General features: G+C 42.7%; 1 protein-coding gene across 2 annotated transcripts; it reads right to left on the bottom strand.

The window, feature by feature from the left end:
• Positions 1-1,100: 1,100 nt before the first annotated feature.
• On the bottom strand, positions 1,101-15,862 carry PROK2 (prokineticin 2). Of its 2 annotated transcripts, XM_057555271.1 has the most exons (4): positions 15,767-15,862; positions 12,196-12,321; positions 4,121-4,183; positions 1,101-2,620 (listed from the first exon to the last, which is right to left on the bottom strand). In XM_057555271.1, exons 1-4 carry the CDS (start codon positions 15,860-15,862, stop codon positions 2,516-2,518), a joined length of 390 nt encoding a protein of 129 aa, XP_057411254.1. In that variant the 3' UTR covers positions 1,101-2,515. The 2 variants fall into 2 exon arrangements, with proteins under 2 accessions (XP_057411254.1, XP_057411255.1); XM_057555272.1 differs by lacking the exon at positions 4,121-4,183.
• Positions 15,863-21,882: the final 6,020 nt, after the last annotated feature.

The raw sequence follows: 21,882 nt of genomic DNA, 5'->3' as shown, positions 1-21,882 counted from the left end.
ATGAAAATCAATGTTTGCCAAGAAATCCACAGGTCCATTTGAGTTTGGTCAGTAGCTTCTGGCATAAGGTCTATTTCTACCTTAGAAAGGATGGAATCCATTCACAATATTTATATCAGACTAGATAGTTGACTTAAGTTTTCTTGCATAAATTCTCACTTTACCTTACTTTTAGAAATTCCGGCCTACGAAGTTCCAGCTTCAGTGAGAGATCGTCCTAGAGACTGGAAGAAACAGCACCACCATCTTTATGGCCCGAGACTTTGTGTGCTTTGCACAGAATTATTTTAAAGACTTGCCATGAAGCGTGATCACAAGGGTTTTGAAACAATGGTTTGATAGGTGCTAACTCTGGTAACAAGTTAAAAAATAATAACCAAATAGAAGGGTACACTCCTCAATAAAAATAATAACGAAGGAGAGAGGTAACAAATGACAAAGTTCTGTTTTTCTTTGGATCGTAGTGAGTCAGTAGGTACAGTTCTAAGTTTTCTACACAGGCTCCACATTTGTTCTCTTGGCTGTGTACATGTAGTCTAAGTTTTTAGGTAGTGATTTAAAATACTAAGTTGGTATATGTAAAAGCAAAATTTTATAAAAGTTCTATGTCTTTTATCCTGGGGGGAAACGAATGATGGACCCAATCAAGTTTTCACCACTTATGAAAAAGGACATGTTGAACATTATATAAAAAGAGCATTGAGCAAAATTACCCATAATTCCACTTGAAGTCTATTTTTCTTTTCCAACAAACTGACCAAGGAATGTTTCTTGAACCCAAACTAAACTGAACCAAAAATAATCCTTCTATGACCAAGTATGGTACTTAGTACAGCAAAATCCCATACACTTATGGGACACGTTACTCCAGAGGTAAAGTTACACATAATGTGCATTTGTAAGCCCTGGCTGAATAAATAACTACAAAATGGACAATTTTTTTTTGCAACTCTTAGTGGGTTAGCACGGCCACTTTAGTCAGTTAAACACATTCCAGAAGTTGTTTATTTGCAACGTTGAATCCATTTACAACACTTGGTGGGTTTTTCAAGGCCAGGCTACATTGGCATCGCTGTACGGCCAGCACCTAGCACCCTGCCTAACCACCCGTGATCAACACCCTGTTACTATTTGCTGAATCAAGACAGTGAAATCCCGTGAGTCCATTCCTGATAACGGTCAGTTTTGCATGTCATAATTTTCCTTCATGCTCCAAAACCTCAATGATTTAACACATTATTTTCATACTACCTTAAAACTCATGCAAACAGAACTTTTCTGTCCATAAAATGAAAACTTACACACTGTTAGTGCTATATTACCAACTTTGGAGTCTTTACCCATTTTAGAACGTGGGCTATATAGAAATCCGCTTGTAATAAAAACTGACAGCTGTGACAAAAATAAGGATATGATATTAAAAATAAATCAAATGATATATACTACCGTCATTATTCTGATACAGAATTTTTACACAGCAATATTGATATAGGTACAAATGACGGGATGTCAGGCAATCCATTACAACAGACCTTTGGGTTACAAATAAAGTTTAAATGACAACTTAATACCGATTTAAAAATGATAACTAGTGTTACGCCAGATTATAATCAATACTTCCTCTTCAAGTGACATTTTCTAGAACATCTCTAACTAGGAGACTTGCGTTAAAAAAAAAAAAAACTTTATAAAAAGGAAAAGAAATAAATGTAATATTGTACTGGAAAAGTCTTTTTAAAAAATCCCAAATCTAGAAATCTGGACTAAATTACTTTGACTTCCCATTCTTTCTGTCCTCATACTAGTCAAACCACAGACCTGAAACCCACTTGCATAAGCAGGTTCAGTTCAAGTTCAGAGCACCCCTGCCTCCACTCCATATAAGAGAAGTTTGGGGTCTAGTTCAACTACACATTCTTCTCACTGTTTAAGTATCAGGCAAAAAGCTTGATTCTCATCAGTGATTCTGCCAGCAAGCTCAAGGATGTGGATCCCCACTTTAAAATGCTAGAGGGTCAGAGGGAAATGCCAAACAATAAAATGAGAGTCTTAAAACTCACTGAGGAGTGAGGGAAAGAGACCAAGGTGTGTGGGTGTGTGTGTGTGTGTGTGTGTGTGTGCGTGCATGCGTGCACACGCAGTGGGGCAGGGGGTGTTTTAAGAAAAAAAAAGTTTCTGTAACAAAATATCAAATTCCTATTCTCCGCACTTTTGTGAAAATGGACAAGTTACTGGCATTAAAAAAAAGCCAAACCAAAACACAAACAGGGAAGTGAAACTGGTTCCATAATGCCTTGCACTTTACATTTCTATTCAAAACATAAGTCCGCCTTCGATTAAAAAAAAAAGAAAAGTAACACATCACTTAAAAATCAAAGAGGAAAATGTTACTTGGAAAGTTGAGGAAGCAATAGCATTTCTTTCTGGCATATTATTTGTTTGGTACAATCACAGGTAAACAGACTTTACGGACATCATGTGGCTGTTCACATTTAAAGTTTCTCCTCTAAAGTGGTTACTTTCGGGCTAAACAAGTATATCGGTTAAACGAAGTCCGTGAACAGGCTAAGCCGGGCATGCATGGACACGTGTGATGCATTCTCCGTCCAAAAAATGGAACCTAAAATAAAAAAGAAAACTGAGTCAGAGCAAGAAATGTTAAAAAAAACAAAAACAAAAAAAACTTGGTTGAGAAATCTCTTTGAATAATAATAGCTAGTGTTTATTGAGTATTAACTATTCATCTAACGACAGGCTCAGCACTTTTTTTATGTATTATCCTTTTCCATCCTTACGACCACTCTGTGAAGATGGCAAATACTTTAATTTACCCATTTTACAGACGAGAGACTGAGGCACAGAGAGATTAGGAGCTTGCCCAAGGTCACATATCCAGAACTTGAAGCCTGGCTGGCAGGTAGACCTGAGGGACCAAGCTTTTAACCAGCAAGCTACACTGCCTTCTACTTGTTCTCATTTTAATTCTTTTTAGAGCGTCCTGTGACTGAAGCTCCTTGAGGAGAACATAACGTTATGGGCACGACCACATGTATACAGTGAGCAAATAAAAATTCACTGATAATGAGAAATATATAAATTCATACATTTGTGCAAATATGTGAGGGAGTTCCCTGGTGGTCTAGTGCTTAGGATTTGGTGCTTTCACTGCTGTGGCCTGGGTTCAATCCCTGCTCAGGGAACTGAGATTCTGCAAGCCGCGCAGCGCGGCCAAAAAAAAAATCTATAAAAAAACCCCCAGAAACCATTCCTCCCCCCTCCAAAAAAAAGATGTGAGATGAAGTCAAAATTCTGGGTGGGGCAAGGGGAGTACTAAGAGGAAAATTAGGGAAGGAGGCAAGCTCAATTTGCAGAAATGCAATAAAGCAAACCTGGGCTTAGGGAGAACCAGCAGTGAAAGGTCAGCTTCATTCCAAGAGCCGTTCAATGGCTATTTCTAAGAGTCCTGCTCATGTCTTGGGTGAAGCTGGGTTGAGGAGGGTCAACCAGCAACTGGTGTGGTGGTTCTCTGTGCCGCGGCAAGTGGAGGACCCTCAAAACACGTTATGCTTTCTAGAGGCAAAGAGCAAAAACCATTCTTCCCCCTGTAGGAGTGGTGCCCTCTTGAGAACCTGCATGCTTTGCAAGTGACAGGGAGAAAGTTTAACCCCAGGCCTGGAGGCAATCGATATTCAATGAAATGGGATGGCAAATTACCCGATCCAGGGTAATATGAGAGAGGCCAGCTCTTACAGACTCATGCCTCCGGGATCCTTCTACAGTTTCCGCAAGGCATAGAAATGCATCCTTCCTGCCTCCCAACTCAAATGCTTCCTTCGGTATCATTCTAGCCATAGTTCCTATTCTTTCCACCAAAAGAGGCCGCCCCACACCAGTGATCTGTCCTTAGGAGAAAATCTGAGATGCATCTTCCAGATGCCTTCTAAATCATTTCTTTATACATCAAACAAAAGGCTGTCTGCAGACAGTGGCAGAACCATTCTAACCTTATTTTTAGGTTGAACTGATTGGATGGACCCAATTCTATGGGTGTCCAACAACGGTCAAGGCTAATTACTCTGGGCATTATCTTTGGGTGCTCCCATGCTCGTGTTCTTCTTACCTCCTTTTTCCTTTTTCTTCTCTTCCTCTTTCTTCTTTCCTGCCTTCCATTTCCAAAATGGTTCTGGAAGGGCCAGGGAGATGGTTGAGATCAATAAATACAAAGGGAAGAAAGGGAAGCAGTAGGACGGCAGGGGAGGTATGTGGTGAACAGGCAGAGCCATTCCAGTTCCTTTGTCTTTCTGCAAGAGCATTATTTTCAAGGCTCTAATGACAGTGTCTACTCGGGGGCACCTTGGCCATCGGCTCCATGCAGACGCATGCTAGAATGGTTCTGTCACTGTGTGTGTCAAAAGGCCCACGGAGGGCTTCCCTGGTGGCGCAGTGGTTAAGAATCTTCCTGCCAATGCAGGGGACACAGGTTCGAGCCCTGGTCTGGGAAGATCCCACATGCCGCGGAGCAACTAAGCCCGTGAGCCACAACTACTGAGCCTGCGCGTCTGGAGTCTGTGCTCCGCAACAAGAGAGGCTGCGACAGTGAGAGGCCCACACACCGCGATGAAGAGTGGCCCCCACTCACCGCAACTGGAGAAAGCCCTCACACAGAAACGAAGACCCAACACAGCCAAAAATAAATAAATAAATAAATAAATAAATTTATTAAAAAAAAAAGGCCCACGGATAGCTGGCTCGTTTGTTGCCACCAAGACTATGTCACAGGAGGTGGAGGCAGCAGGAATGGCATGGACAATTACAAGTGGATGGTATGAGACGTTATAACTCATGACCTTTATGATCCTTTCTTGACCCTGAGATCTAAGAGATTCCTTTCACCGAGCCCCAGACTACTACACGAACCAATGGTTCTCAATTTGGGGTGATTCTGCCCCCAGCCCCCCAGGGGACATCTGGTAAGGTCCAGAGACATTTTTGTGTGTCACAAATGAGGGGAAGAGGCAGCACTACCGGCAGCCAGTGGGTACAGGCCCAGGATGTTGCTAAACATCCCACAACTCAGGGGACAGTATCCACAGCAAAGAATTATCTGGTCTAAAAAAATGTCAAAAAAATGTCAACGGTGCTGAGGTTGAGAAAAATGAACACAGACAGCGATATCCAAGGAGCCTGGAACAAGTGAGCTCCAACTGTAATAAGGGTGTCAAACTGTATACATGGAGGACACCGAGCATGTGTCTGTTATTCATTCATTCAACAGGCATTTACCGAGTGTCACCAGCATATCAGACCCTATTTTAGGTGCTGCAGATACAGTGACGAACCAAACAGGAAAGGCCTCTGCCCTTCATGGAACTTAGATTTTAATGACAGACACCCGGTAAGATAGTTTCAGGTACTAAGAAGTGCCCTCATGGTTTCAGTGCGGTGCTCTGTGCACCTCGACACCATGGTCACTCTTTGGCCTGTCACGTGGGTCGTCCTCAGCAAAAGCAGCAGAAAAAAGAAATAACGCTGGCGGCCTGCCACGGGCCACATCAAGGCATCATGTATGAACGTCACACCAAAGCGGGAGCCAGATTTCTGCCTTCTGCCTCGTTTTGACACAAGCCAAGTGGCCTCCTCTTGAGGTGAAGTAACGCACCTGACTGAGGTCACCCAGCTAGAAAAGGAACGTGTCACAGTCACACCCAGCTCCATCTTCTTCCAAATACCACCAGGCCCAGACTCCAGGCTCTGGGAAGAAAGGGACTCTTGTTTATGAGGACATAGCACTCTGCCTGGCACATAGGCATTTAACAAATATTTTCTCGAGTGTGTCCTATCTCCTGCGCCCACCATAGGCTGTGACCTCCCTGCAGGTAAAGGGGTGACCTTCTCAGGTCCTGGAGCTCCCCCTTCGCCCCGAGCCCCCCTGCCTGGCACTAATCAATGCCACCAAACTCGGAAGCCAAAGGCTCTCGCTTACATAGGGTCCCTCCAGGGTCTAGAGGGGGCCCTGGCAACGTGCTCACTAGGTCGTGTGTTTTTGTGAAACCTTCAAAAATATCTTTGTGTTATTCTTTTTCTTACTGAGAGCACCAAGATTGTGGAAGCGTCAACCTAGATCTCCTCCAACTGAACTTATTAACATAATGATTAGACTGTCCTGCAGGTCCCTTTATACCTGAATGTCCTTTTCTTATTTTTATGCTTTTTCAAGATCCAGTCTGTGTTTCTCCCTCCTTCCTCTGAGCCTTTCTTCACTGGACCAGCCTGTAGCAGTTTCCTCCTCCATCTATGAGCTCTTAGCCACACAGACCACGATTTCTGACACGATACACCCCATAGATAACTTGCCCGTTTCTTGACGGGTCCATTCACTGCTAGTTCTACATTCACTGTATGACAAACCTAATAGGTGTCTGACAGTCACACATGCATGAGCAAGTGTTCATGGAAGATGCATCTTCAGATGTACAAATAGAGCCAAGGAGCTCATCACTCAGTACCAACGTGATGGTTTACTTTAGAATTAACTACACACTCAAGCTAATGTTTCTAATAGTCTAGGTTTCCAACCAGCAAATTCTAGAAGTTACCGAGGCAGAACCTTCAGCACTCTTGAGAAGGCATGATTCCCAATACATTCGCAGCACCTTTAAAGAGAAAACAGTCCTGATACGAAACAGAAGTATTATTCGTGCTGTCTCTCAAAACAGAGTCAATTGTGTTAAAGAAGGAAACATAATGGGATACATGCAGAAAAGCCTAGTCACGCGACATAAAAAGCACTGGCTCTCTTATAATTTTAATCTTAATAAAACCAGGCTTGTTACAACTTTTTCAATAGAAGTACATAGCTCCAAAAAATTCAAATGGTATAACAGTGCATAAAATTAAAATGACAAGTCCCACAGCTTCTGGTTTTAATAGCTATGAAGAGTGCCACTGTATCTTAATTTGGTAAAGTTCTGAATTGTTTCTTCTAATTTTTTTGGAGTAGGTATATACTCACGTAACCCGAAATCATGCAGTACTTTATCTGCTCCCATCCTGTGAGGAGAGGGGTAACCTGGGGCCTGGGTTGATGGAGGCCGACCTGACACGGACCTGGGCCTCCCACTGCAGTGTGTCCCCAGAGGAAGTAAAGAAAAGCAGGGAATGGTGGGTCAGCCTCATTGGTTGGGTGAAACTGCACTTGAGTTGGGGGAGCCTTGAGCCTCTGGGACTAGGGGGCTCATAAAAGATTTGCAGGAAATGAGTGGTAGTTTCTATGAGTCAAGGGGACCCCCCGACACACACACACACTGGCAATCATGTATGGCAGCCACAGCACCTGTGTGGACGAGAGGGCAAAAGAAGCTGTGTGCTCGGGGAGCTGATGAGTTCCCAAGGAGGCGAAGATGCTGTACCTCCTACGCTGTGTCCTGTAAGGCGCAGTGAATGAAGTATCAGACAGGGGTGCTCAACCGGGGTGATTCTAGCCCCCTCCCACACCCCCGTCCTCCCCGCCCAGGGAACATGTGGCAACGTCTGGCGGAACTTTTGGCGGGCACAACTGGGACGGGGTGCTACTGTCATCTAGGGGGTAGAGGTCAGAGACGCTGCTAATAAACATCCTACAATGCACACGGCGGCTCCTACAACAAAGTCATCCAGCCTAAAATGTCAAAAGAGCCCAGGTTGAGAAACCCCGTATTAACCTAAAGCATATTCATGTCTTGTGAGTCTCTCTGCCAATCTGAACCTGTAATCATTGCCATGAAGCTGTCCTGAGAGAGCAAATGCAGACAGTGGCTCTTGACATCTGTGACAGCAAATGAGCATACTTTGTATTCTTCCACCCATCTTTCGCTAAATTTTGCACTTATATTAGTTATACTTCAGTCAGTATTTTAAAAAATTTTATACTCTATTTGGAAATTAGGTCTATAATGTTTCACCATAAGTTGGTTCTGAAATAGAAACAGCTAATAACTTTTTAATTCTTCCTTTTTTTTTTTTTTTACATGAACAAGACCCAGGTTTTAATCAGAAATTTTTTGCTTCAGGAAAGGAAAATGTATTAGTCAAGTTTTAAAGTGCAGCTCAAAAATAAAAATAGAAAACCAAAATGAGGGCTAAAAATGTTAACATAAAAAATGGAATGAAATTTAAAAACAAGATTAATTTTTTGAAGGAAACATAGTTGTTTAAATTTAAAATTTTTTGATAAAATAATAAGCAATAAGAATAAAAGTACTAGTCACATAATTCTAAACTTCCAAAGCCAGTGGGTAATCAGAATGGGATGGACATGGCTAATCTTTATAAACTCTAAAAGTGTGGGTATTAATAGAAATGAATGTTTCTTAAACAGCAAAGTATTCCCAGTAGACATATGATTTAGTAATGCATTCTTAATTGTTAAAAAACTAATTGTTAAAAATCAATACATGTTAAAACTATTATTTGCCTAAAAATGTGTTTAGAAAACATGCATCCTATTCTTTTTTTTTTTTAACATCTTTATTGGAGTATAATTGCTTTACAATGGTGTGTTACTTTCTGCTTTATAACAAAGTGAATCAGTTATACATATACATATGTTCCCATATCTCTTCCCTCTTGCGTCTCCCTCCCTCCCATCCTCCCTATCCCACCCCTCTAGGTGGTCACAAAGCACAGAGCTGATCTCCCTGTGCTATGCGGCTGCTTCCCACTAGCTATTTTACATTTGGTAGTGTATATATGTTCATGCCGCTCTCTCACTTTGTCCCAGCTTACCCTTCCCCATCCCGTCTTCAAGTCCATTCTCTACATCTGCGTCTTTATTCCTGTCCTGCCCCTAGGTTCTTCAGAAACTTTTTTTTTTCTTTAGGTTCCATATATATGTGTTAGCATGCGGTATTTATTTTTCTCTTTCTGATTTACTTGACTCTGTATGACAGTCTCTAGGTCCATCCACCTCACTACAAATAACTCAATTTCATTTCGTTTTATGGCTGAGTAATATTCCATTGTATATATGTGCCACATCTTCTTTATCCATTCATCTGATGTGCATCTTATTCTTTTTAAGTAGACATATTTTATTCTATTTTTGAATTATCAAATGTGAAGTTAAAAACTTTACAATTACAAAATCGTAGCCTAGCAGTGACTGTAAACTCTACAAGTTAATTGATACATCTGAAACAAAACAGTAAAATAAACTCAGGGGCCACCAGTTTCTACTTACAGGTCTCAGTTTTATTCATCAAATACTGTTCACTTTATCAAAATAAACAAACATCTGTGGCTAATGTCAAGACCAAACCAGAATGGAAAGTTTAAAATTTGAGCAGGTATAGTCCTCACCTATTCGTAGCCTGTGTTTTTAAAGCACCAATACCTGGGACCACAGTCAGAGTTAATCCACTTTTTTTTTTTAACCAAACAAAAAGAAAACAGGGAGGTAAAAGTAATAAACACATCGCATTAAAAAGAATTTTCTGTCTACATTTTTACCATCTACTAATGAGCTGTAAAACTTCAGAGTGGAGTTTCACCAGGATATGTTTATTAAAAATTTTTTTTCTTGAGCTGTTTTGAATAGAATATAATTGAAAGATACTCTGGAAGAACTAGATTTTCATCGGGATAAATTAATTTCGCCCAAGACAAGTAACAACTCTGGGACTAGAACTCAGTCATCGAAATGACCTATGAAAATGTGTTTTCAAGACAGAAAAATAACCAGTATGAAAAGCTGTAACATTGAGGTCTAGAAACACATTTCAAGTGGGCATCTGAATAGGGGGTAAGTTCAGATCTGACATTAAAATCTTATTTTTTCAGTACTTCACTTCTTTTATCACTTAATTCTATTAGGAAAACCCTACTCTGTTATTATAGACTTTCTTATTAAGTGTGATAAAAACACAGCACAGAGATGTACCTGGGTTTACGGCAGGAGAATGACTTTGTTTCCTTTCAGAACTGACGTTGCACTAAACCTCAACTAGAAACTAGAGGAACCGGGGAGGCAGAATCTGGTTCTCTTGTCAAAATATCTCAGATTTGGAAAACTCATTGGAACTACAGGACGAGACAGGTGCCAACTCTGGACCATCATCCCTCATCTCAGTGAGCATCTTCCCCACACAAACCAGTTTGGGTTAATTGCGCTGAAAAACATGTTCAAATTAAACATGACGACAGCTTTCACGGAAGTAGGAGAATATAGTGGTTAAGACGACACAGACAATTGAGCATCAGACAGAAGTGAAATCCAGAGCCTGCCCTCTGACCTATCACCTTGGGACCTCAGCCACTTACTGAGCCCCTCTGAGGCTGAATGTTGTTGCACGGAAAATAGGACAAAACTAAATCTTACTTCACAGGCTTCTTGGGAGTATTACATGAGAAACACATCCACAACACTTAGTATCCAGCGTCTGGTACAAGACTGCATCCAACGAGCGGCAACTAGTACTGCGATTCATACAAAAATAGTTCCCCAGAATGTGTCACTCTTCACTCGCTCTAGCAAACTGGCCCCGAGATTCTAGTACCCGGGGCACGTGAGGTTATACTAATCCTGTACGAAGACAACGTAAGTCTTAAAGGAGGGTGAGTTAAGAGTCAACTTTTCAGCGACAGCGACTCCAATGGACAAAAGATGACTCTCATTGGATAAGGCTGATGATAAAAACTAAGATCAAGGTCAAAGGCGGCTGGGCCAGCTTCACCACCCCTCCCCACCCCCCTGCCGCCCACCCGGGGTGGGGAGGGGTGGAGTCTGGCACGGAGCCAGACAACTAACGGTTTAAAACATTTCCTGTCTCAAAATGGCCAAGAATAAAAGGTGCATATCATGCTTAGAAACGACAAGACCGGCTCACGGGGAGGAAAGGTCTAAACACAACAGGAAGTGTTTCTCAAGGAAACCACAGGAGAGCCCAATGCCGTCTTCAGGTGGGTCCAATCAACCAGGGTCCCCACTACAGCACACAGAGCGAAACCCAAGCCAATATACGTCCTTCCTTATTTCATTCCAAGAGAGTCAAAATATTAGCTGTTATCTGTAACTCTGGAGGACGGGAAAGATGTTTGGCACTACTACAGTTTTAAACCCTAAGCCACGTGTGGAAAAAAAAAAAAAAAAGCAGAAGGTGGAATCCAGCTTGCTTTGAAAACGTTCAACCTATTTTAAGACGAGAGGATACCACGTGTAGAGAGAACACTGCAGGGGACTGAACTCGCCGCCAACAAGCCACCAGGCCTGGGACTTGTCCTTCAGCACACATCCCTGCCCCTGCACCCCACGTAACTGCTGGGTAAATGAAGATGTACCACTAGAAGAGCAAGGCACCTGCAAGCTGGCATCCCTGGGGGATCTGGCTGTACTCATACTGTATTTCAAACGTTTTGAATCTGAAGGGCAAGGATTCTCCAGGCTCCACAAACTTCTCTGCTCTCTCCTGCCTGCCACCCATCCCCTTCCAGAAGTCACGTACAGCTGCCCGACCCCTGCAGTCAGGAGAGTCTGCAACCCCTGGGGACACAACCTCTAAAGCGCTGTCCAGCCCTGCCACTGGTCCTGCCACTTCTTGGCAATAACTTTTCAAAAGTGGTGTTCAGGGCATTGTGATATTGAGCTGTTAGATAATAAATTGGCAAGTTAAATATCGTGAACCTCCATGGTTGTGAACAATGCATCCTGTGGAGAGAGTCAAAATATAGGACTTTCAAGTTAAGATACAAGAGTGATTGCATCATGGATGAGTTTCTGCAAAAACCAAAACACAAACTTATTTACTTCTGCCTTTTCGGTAGGTCTGACGTTAAAAGTCTTTTCAAGAGCTTTCATACTCTGATTTCTGCAAAGAAGCATACACAGTATATATATATATATATATATATATATATATATATATATATATATATATATCCTCAAATTTTTTAAGCAAATTTAAGTGTTTGAAATTATTTTCATGAAATGTTTCTAATGCCACGAGAAGCATGATATGTAAATGATTAACAGAATAAGGATGGTAAAGGATACAATTCTCTCAAATGGAAAGGGAAAGGAGTAAGGAAGTGGTTTTCCACTTCAACTTCTCTGATTCCCAACTTCTAGCACGTTACCCTGGGTTTCATGTCACACGGGCCTTGCTCAGAGTTGAGTTACTGCAATGTAAGAGAACCACCAAGAACACAAATATATATACTAACTTTACGAGTCAGCGGATGGCAGCTGTCTCCCACTTTGCCCATCGGTGTGCAAATCCGTATGCTCTTAACCCAGATACTAACAGCACAGCACATGGCTCCACCACACTGGGGGTCCTTGTCGCAGGCCTGAAATGTAATAAGCACACAGATATATACAGATAACAGGAATGACTCAGGCTAAGGGGATCTAAAATTAGCAGTAAAAAAAAAATGCCCTTTTAATATCCAACCGCTATGATTTTAATAATCTTACATATAAAAAAAGAACTGTTATCTTCATTTGCTTGAACATATTTACAACAAAATCTGATCAGAAGTGATTTTCCCACTTGGGTAAAAAAAAAAAAAAATCGCCTAAATAATGGCCCACACATGATGAAAATCTTAAACCACAAGATTTTTAAAAAACAAAATCAGCTCTCTTTTTCTTGTGCTTTATGGATGAATCGGCTTTGAATTTGAAGAACGTGTCTATATTAGTCTTTTACCATACATGGCCATTAGGAACTACATAAATCGAATCACAAGATTTTATGACTATTAACTGCAGAATACATTGGGCCCAATTTTAAAAAGGGATTTAAATGGTCTCTAAATCTGGCATGAAATGCTCCAGACCCATAAAGGCACTGATGTAGATTTTTTAAATACTGCTCATTTTCTCTTTCAAATATTTGCATTTTGGTTCACGAGATTTGATGTTTCTCACACCATTGACTTGATTTTCACCATTTCCTTTTGAAAGAAAGAAATCTCACAGGTTGAGAATGGACAGACCAAGACTTTTTGCCTTATATTACTCTTTTCCGGGTGAGTAACCTGCAAAAAGGAAATTATTGGCTTAGGATATACATATGTGTGCATTACAAAGTTACCTGAACTATAAGATCCATCAGATTTAGAAATGCAAGCGACACATGCAATTATCAACAGTGATTACTCAAGACTGTTGTTCCTGATATAAAAAATTGTAAATACATATAATCAAAGAATTAACTATGGAAGAGTTTCCATACTTGACTAAATAGAAGTAAATAATGAAGTCTAAACTTATTTGCATGAAAATAGATCTGAAGAACTATTCTTTCCTAGAACCAACCATAAATAGGATGCTTGGTTTGAATGGTGTGCAGTAATGTTTCGCTAGTGATAAGGTAAAAGCATCCTGTACTATATACGTAAGAAGCTAAAAAGTGTATAATTTAGACACATTTTAAATGTAGATTTAATGGAAACAACTAAAACACTTCTTCAGAGTTCTTGGTTTTGGGGACAGCTGTAACTTCTCAAAATGGAAATATATGGGCACACTCTTATTCACTATTTTTTCATTAAAAGTGATCAACTATCTTGCTTTAGAATTGGTTTTCCTTCCTCCATAAGAATTTTTTCTCGAGCTATTTAAAACAAATATCTGGATTTAAACTACAGTTTTCATCTTGGGGTGTTTGAACATTTATAGGAAAATATATAAACATTCCCACTTTTCCAATTTTTATTTGAATGCCAGAAATCACACATAGGTAGCCATTACATTCCATAAATGAGACGTTCAATACACGATCTTTTCCAATACTGTTTTAACAAATTCATGTGGCCATATAAATCAATTTAAAAAGAAATACATATACTACCCCCAAAAAAGTAAATATTTAAGGTGGAGGTTTCAGGCAATATTTTATTTCAACAGATGGGACTTGTCAAGAGCAGGAATTCTGAAGCCCCACTAGCTCTTTTAATAAGACAATCAAAATTCAGCCAAAATCTCTTAAAATTCAATCAATCACTTGGATGTTTAACATCCTAGAGATGATGTATCTAGATAAGTTATTGAGTTTTTTATTTGACTCCAGATGGTTCCTGTCATGGAAACATAACTACATTTCTTTATTGCCATGCTGTTTTAGAGAAATTTTTTAAATTCTTTTTTTTTTGTAGCACTGATTTAAAACAACAAGAAAAACAGCACACATAATTATATAATAAGCCCAGTCTAAACCTTAACAGATAAACATTCAATGTGATAAAATTTCATTGTGTAACACAAGAAGCTTCAGTTCTCAGAAATACAAAGAATTGCATAGGTTTATATATTTTTAATTAGACAGCTGTTTCCTAATGCCCTTCATATTTAACCCACTGCTGATCTATTCAAATAGTGTTGTTGTCTTGTGAATGGAACAAAAAGATACTTATATCACAAAGGAATCTGGGACTCAGAGGATTAGGAGAAATTTAAAATGAGCCAGCAGGGGAAGAGGGGGAAAAAAAACTCATCAGGTTTCAATTCTCATGTATTAGAAAGACCTGTGAAAACTTTTTTTCAACCACAGGGACTGACAAAGCTATTCAAATACATTTGTAAAAATCTCTACAAACCATTCTAATAAATATCACAATGCTTATAATTAAGCATCTCTTGGCTGTAACCCAACTATCTATTGGCTGTAACCAAATAATGTTCTAGTATGAGGACTTTCAATGTGCTATAAGCCTATTAACTAACATGGAGACAATAGAGCTTAATTTTCTCAAGACAATGACATTTCCCTTAAATTTAAATGTTATTTCATTATCTATATATCATCATTTCAAACACAGAAGTTTTATTTAAACCCTATTGTGTGCACTTAGATATTTGAAATAATTTAATGGAGGTGTAAAATAATTTCAGACTTAAAAAAGAAGAGTAAAGCATTTAACAATCAGGAAATGGTAGCGATTTTGCATTGTTGACGTAGACTAGACATTTTTATCTGGTGCTGTAAACTCATCCTTCGGATCCACACAAAGAAAATTGTTGGTGGACGCAGAAGAGAACTGAACTAGTTCCTACTTCTACAAATGATGAAGACATCTCTCTAAACTGCAACATCTACATGGCAACCTATTCCATAATTAAGCCAGAGCACTGGAGGTGCTTTATCAATAACTGGAAGTGGAAGACTTTTACAGGGAGAACCTCGGGACGCTGGAAAAACAAAAACAAACAAACCAAAAAACCTGGAACCCAGAAGGCAGCGTCCACATTGCTTTTCAAAGTGCACATATGTCCTCGGACCAAGTTATTTCCAAGCGTTTTTGCGGAGGATGCTTCGGGGAGCAAACTCCTTGACTACAGAATTAAGGCTCCCGGGATTTGGGGGTACTAGGCTTGCCCCTCTGCATTTCAGGACACTAAAATTTTAAGGATAGGGGCTGGAATGTCTGGGGAAAGTGCTTGAGAAAACCGCGAAAGGAAACTTCTTTCAGCTTAAGAGAAAAACAGACCAAACACGAGGAGAGAGGGGGAAGCAAGCAGGAGAAGGTGGTGATGAAGGTGGTGAGGTGAGACTATGGTCACTTTTTCTTCCAGGGAGCGCCCGATGTCCCGGCCGTCCGCGGCTTTGGGAGCAGGGCACTTTTCCAAGTGCGCCAAAGGGCGACTGGAGCAGGAGTCCCCGCCCGGGATGACCCTCACGGTGGCCCCCGCCTCCCCGTGGCGGTCGCCCCCCCCCCCACCCGGTGCCTCTCGGGCGCGCGCGAGGCGGGCGCGTATCCCGGGCGGACAGGTGCACCGGGGGCCGCTTACCCCGGTGATGACGGCGGCGTCCCCCGCGGGGGGCTTGGGCAGCAGCGGCGGCAGAAGCAGCAGGAGCAGCAGCGGGGCGCAGCGCGGGCTACTCATGGCGCCCTCGGGCCTGGGCGGCGGTTGGGGGGCCGTTGGGGGCGCGCGGGCTGGAGCGCGGAGCAGCGGGCGGGCGGGCGTCTCGCGCGAGCCTGCCGGCAGCTATAAAGACGAGCCCCGCCGTGACTCACGCCGCCGCCCGGGCCGCCGCACGCGCGGGGGCCACGGCGCGGGCACACGTCCCGCGCCCACCCGGCCCGGCCCGCGTCCCCCCCGCGCACGTGCTGCCGCGAGCCCCCGCGCCCCCGCCCCGGGCGCCACGCAGGCAGCGCCCGCCGCTGCCTTCCGCACGCGCCCGCATGGCTTTTGTGGTCGGGGACACCCTCCTCTGCTGTCCTGGTTTCCCCAGTTCCACGTGCTCAGCGCCGCAAACTTGCAGCTCATTTGCTCTCCAGATGTTTAGGGAGCGCCTACTACGTGCTAGGCGCTGTGGACACACGGGGGGAGCAAGGGAGGTGATAAGAGCCGCTCAATTCGTTCATTTTTGTATGTCACCTACTGCCCCTGGGTCCGTCTTAGGGTCCAGTAACCGAACAGAAAAAGACATCAAACAAACACCCTGGGAACGTGGAAGACGGGGGGGGGGGGGGGGGGGGGGGGGGGGGGGGGGAACAAAGGGAGGGCAAAATTATCCCACATCCCTGACGACACTGAGGGGGTCTGTCCTTCCAGCTGTGGGAGTCCAATTTCTTTCCTTCATTTCAAATGCTGTTCCTTTCTGCTCACATCTGTTCCCGACCCTCTGCTCTCTGATTTTCCTCGCATGCATTTCCTCTCTTTAACATCGCGCCAGCTTCAGGCAGAGCAGTTCAGAATGATGCCAAAGCGGAATGAGATCGCCAGGCTTCGGATGCCAGCCTGAGGCCCCTTAAGCTCTAGGTAGGCAGCTCTCTCTTTTACTTTCTAGCCCAAGATAATCACCCTTCAGTCTTTATAAGATGCGATGCGGCGGTACTGGGATTCGTTCATTCGTGTCAACATGACTTGAGTGCCTACTGGGTTCTAGGCCACCTACGAGAGGACCAGTGACAGATTTCCACCTGTGACCTCGAGCCTAGCTCCAAGAATCTCAGACTGTTCTTCCTCAACGAAATTGATTTCAAGAATACCTAGGTGTGACCACACCAAACTTGCTGCCACCGAAGTTTTGGGAAGCCCAACTTTCTTGCTGAAACCTCAGCTTTCCCTGGTCTCGAAAGGACCACAAGCTGCTGAAAAGCAGATGCGTGTTCCAGTCTCTGTAATAAATGCAGTGAGGAGAGTGGGGACAAAGTTACTTTCAGACTGTGGGGCTCCCCCATGGCAAAGCATTCAGACTAAACGTGGAAAAACAAAACAACAAAAAAAAAACAGGCAATTATCCGAATGAAAACAGCTGAGTATTTGGAAAACTAGATCTTTGATTTTAAAAAGCTTTTTCATGTGTGTTTTTATGTTTGAGAAACGTCTTCAAAGAGAAAGCAAAAAAGCATCAAACTTTTTTTTTTATGTTTTAAAAAACCGTTAAAATTGGATCCACGGTAAAATAAGTGGGAACAGTAGCAAGTGACAGATTGGTGGAAAGTTTCCTTTTCCAGTCTCCATGCCAACGCTAGCATTGGAATGCTGCCGGGTAAACGTAAAAACCAGTCAACATGGATTTTAACATTCCTACAACTTTTTTTTTTAATGGTCTATTTCATATTTGTTACTACTGAACACCAGCTTGGGTATTCCCTGCTTCTCCAAGCGTAGAAAACCGGATACGTATTCATAGGAAAATCAGTTTTCAAAAGTAGATGGCTTCATACACTGCTGTTTGGAAAACAATCCTCATAAGGCTGTTTTGACACAAGGTTGGAAACACTTAACAATAGGGTTGGTTTGGTTTCATATTGATTCTTTTGATCCTGCTGTTTCTTTTAATTGTTTTAATGCTTTAGAGGAGAAATGAAGGCCTCTGATATGACAGATCTTTGCATCCATGGCCAAATTAGAAAACTGAAGTCTGAAAGTTAGTTCCATCTTAGAAAGATGAAAGGTTGAGTTTAATTAGTTCATAAATATCAGCTAGGAAGGCCATTACCGAAATAGAAATTGATGAGTAGTTTAACTATTCTGTTCTCTTCCTTACTGTTAATTGTGCCACATGATCAATGCAGCCGTGGGATAACTATAGAAGGAGAAGCAAACTTTGTGTAGTTCGGAGTGTAGCCTCCCGTGTTCTAGCAGACCATCAAGGCTCAGCTGAATTGAAAGGGGCAGTACAGGAAAGTCCACAGACCCCAGGTTTGTGAATCAGACTGACCTGGATTGGAATTCTCAGTGACCAGCGGACAAGTTGCTTAAATCTTTTTAAGCCTCTGTTTTCTTAGTTGTAAAGTGGATAAAAAATACCAACCTCAAGGTATACAACCTCCACGGGGTTTAAAGATTATAATACCTTAAAGTACTTAGCACCGTCCTTAAAACATACTGGGAGCCCTGTTAAGCACTGCCTCTTATTAAGTCTCTTCCTTTGGTGTCCTCTGATAATGTCAGCCAACACTGATAGTTTTTTCTGTCTTGCTCACCAGACTAGATTATACACTCATTGGGATAAGGATCCTCGTGTCTAATTTAGCACACACCCCTCTTGGTACATAGGCATGTGGCAGGCCCTCAGGAGCTGATGATCACTGAGAATATATCCCATGGAGGATAGTCTGGAGACAGGTTACAAGAAAGAGATATACAGTGTGGACACATTTAATTTACATGAATCAGTTAAATACAGTCATCAAAAAGCTAGAGGGATACATGCTTTACCTGGGGCCGTTGATTCAGCCTGCCACTCTACTCAGGGGACATGTGACTGAAATGAGGTGAACTAGGAGATACAAACCTCTCATTACAGTCACTCTGGGACTCAGGCTGACGAAGCCTCCATCTCAACATGTGCTTCATGATTGCCAGTGTAGGGTGGCGTAATGGGTTAAATTATGTCCCCACCGAAAGCTGTTTTCAAGTTCTTACCCCACAGTACCTGTAAATATGACCCTATTTGGAAGTAGGGTCTTTGCAGATGTAATCAATTTAAGACGAGGTCCTACCGAATTACGGTGGGCCTAAATCCAATGACTGGTGTCCTTATAAGAGAAAGAAGAGGGATACTTGGACACAAAGACACACAAAGAGAAGGCTAAGTGAAGATGGAGGCAGAGATTGGAGTGATGCATCTACAAGCCAAGGAGCCCCAAGGATTGCCAACAACCACCAGAACGTGGAAGAGTCAAGGAAAGTTTCTTCCCTAGCGCCTTCCGAAGAAGCAGAAGAAGCATGGCCTTGTTGACACCTTGATTTTGGACTTTTAGCCTACAAAACTGTAGAGATTAAGTTTTTGTTGTTTTAAGCCCCCCAGTGGTGGTAGTTTCTCATGGCAGCCACAGGAAACTAATCCAGGTGAATGGAGTTGGAGGGTTGCACACCAGCTCTCAAATGCCTCTGCCTGGAATTGACACCTGTCACTTCTGCTCACGTTTTAATGGCCAAGAAGAAGTCAAAGGACTTAGTCTGTCTTCAAGGTGGCAGACAATGCAAGTCTGTAATACACTCTGGTTTCTGAGGAGAACCAGAAATCTGGGGAGCAGCACCATATTTTACAGGAAAGGAGTCATGCATGGCTTGGACTCCTTAATGAGCACGTAATAGGGAAGAACCTTTGTATTCTATTACAAGTTCATCACTAAAGGGATGTTGCCTATAAGCTTAAATTATCCATGATGGCCCTTCTCTGGGAACCCTGCCTTCCAGGTAATAAGCATTAAGCTGAAATACCTTTGTTTAGCTCACAGGAAACACGCTGACCAGGCCCACCCGTGAATGACTGCAGGGAGGAAGAAATTAATACATCCCCTCCCGGAGGCTGACAGGAACCAGGAAACGTTTGACTTTACTCCTTCCCCTTCAGTATAAAAGAAGCCTGAATTCTAACTCAGGCAAGAGGGTTCTTTGGGATACAAGTCCACCATCTTCTCGGTTTGCTGGCTTCCTGAATAAAGTCACTATTCCTTGCCCTAACAACGCGTCTCTTGATTTATTGACCTGTTGTGTGGCGAGCAGTACAACTTTGGACTTGGTAATAAGCATAATGAACTTTGAAGGATACTAGTAATTATTATAAATGATAATGTAGTATTTCCTTTGTGTTTTTTCCAGTTCAATATTCCCTATACTAGAATTGTACAAAGACTCTGAAAAAAAAGTAAATGTAAAAACGATTTTCTTTTAGGTGGGTGGTAAACTGAAATTCATTTATTCAACAGACATCTACTAAGTACTTACTATACGCAGATATTGTGTAAGGCACTGGAGGTACAGTGGTGAGCAAAGCATGTGAATCCAGCCCCCTGGGATTTTATAGTCTAGTGGGAAGAAGGACATGAATCAAATAATCATACAATTATGTAATTATAGGAAACATGTAGAGCACTAGGAGAGAGCATATGGGGAGACCTGGAGGTTTCCTTAAGGTAATGGTGTCAAAGCTGAGATCTGAAGCTTGAACAGGATTTAATTGAGATTAAATGAGGGCAGCGGGAATGCAGGGTGGCTGGGCATTATTCCAGGCAGGGGAATTGCTTGTACTGGAGACTGGAAAGAGCATCCATGTTCAAGGAGCTGAAGAGAGGCCAGTGTTGCCCAAAGAATGAGTCTAAAGGGAAATCTGGTACAAATGTGAAGCCAGAGCAGTGGCAGGGACCCAATACAGAGCCTTTTGTAGGGCACGCTGAGGATCTTAGTCTTACTATGGCTGGAGAAGAGAGAAAACATTAAGGATGGACCAGGCATGACGCAAGTAGCTTTTGAAAAGGAGACCCTTTTCCAGTACCAAACTCCTCGTGCCCCTACCCCGAACCTCTTTGGGTGAAGGCAACTCCAACCTTCTGAGGATGACCTTGGAGCCACCCTTGACCTTCTCTTTCTCCCACACCCCCTGTCCAATCCATCTGGAATCCGACCACTTTTCCCTCTGTCAGGGCCACTCTTCTCATTTGAAGCCATCGTCATCTCCAGCCTGGATTACTAGCATCGCCTCCTTACTGGCCCCCTGGTCTCACCTTTGCCCTCTACATCCTATCATCCCTCCAGCTGCCTCAGCTCTTCCACTCCAGCCATACCAGCCTCCTGGAGGCTCCAAAACACACAGGCAGGCCCCCACACTGGGAACTTTGTTCTGAAACTTCTCTTTGTCAGAACTGCTCTTCCCCACAATAGATAGGAACATGACTGAATCCCTCCCTCCTTCCACCCTGACCTCAAAGGCTTCTCCCAACCACCCTGATAAACGTGCAACTGCCCCAGCTCCCCAGATGCCCCTCACTCTACTCCTTTTCACATTTTGCTTTCTCCTCTGGCACTTAACACCTTCTGGCGCTGTTATTTACTTATATATTATATTTACTGTCTTGCTCCGCCCCCCTCACACATTACCGGAATAGAAGCTCCACAAAATTGGGGATTTTTAAAAAATATCTTTTGTTCACCAATTTAAGTCCAGTGCCTGGAAGAGTGGCTGGCACATGGCAGGCACTCGATAAACATTTGGTGAACAAATTACTGAAAATGTGGAGAAGAGATTGGATGGACGGGTGGGTGGGCAGGTAGATGGATGGACGGATGGATGGATGGGTGGAAGAAGATGCATCTGATGGGAGGCTACTGTAGTGGTCCAAGGGGCTTCTGCTACTGTTATTGGCAGGAAAGAGGGAGAGAAGTGAACTGATTCACTCAAGCAGTGAACGGGCAGAGCCTCCTATTGATCGAGATAAACAGTGGAAAAGGAAAGGTCAAGATTCACCACCAGGATTCATCTTGTATAACTGATCAACGACAGGTATGCTGGGGTGCAGGAAATTACCTGGATGTGGGGAAGAGCAGCCAGACAGGCCTGGGGTGCAGAGAAGAGGCTGGGCTGGAGATAAAATTCTGGCCAGATATATTCCCTTTAAATTATTTTTTATTTGTCCATTTCATACAATATAGCCAGGGGTTGGCAAACT

The sequence above is a fragment of the Balaenoptera acutorostrata genome, chromosome 10 (assembly GCF_949987535.1).
Source record: "Balaenoptera acutorostrata chromosome 10, mBalAcu1.1, whole genome shotgun sequence".
NCBI lineage: Eukaryota > Metazoa > Chordata > Mammalia > Artiodactyla > Balaenopteridae > Balaenoptera > Balaenoptera acutorostrata.
This window is presented reverse-complemented; position numbering and strand designations above follow the sequence as displayed.

Excerpts from the sequence above, each read along its gene's own strand:
- PROK2 (XM_057555271.1), bottom strand. The coding sequence starts at position 15,862 with ATGAGTAGCCCGCGCTGCGCCCCGCTGCTGCTCCTGCTGCTTCTGCCG. Across the intron at positions 12,322-15,766 it reads ACGCCGCCGTCATCACCGGG|GCCTGCGACAAGGACCCCCA; the intron begins GTAAGCGGCCCC and ends ATTACATTTCAG. Across the intron at positions 4,184-12,195 it reads GCCATCCGCTGACTCGTAAA|AACCATTTTGGAAATGGAAG; the intron begins GTTAGTATATAT and ends TGGCCCTTCCAG.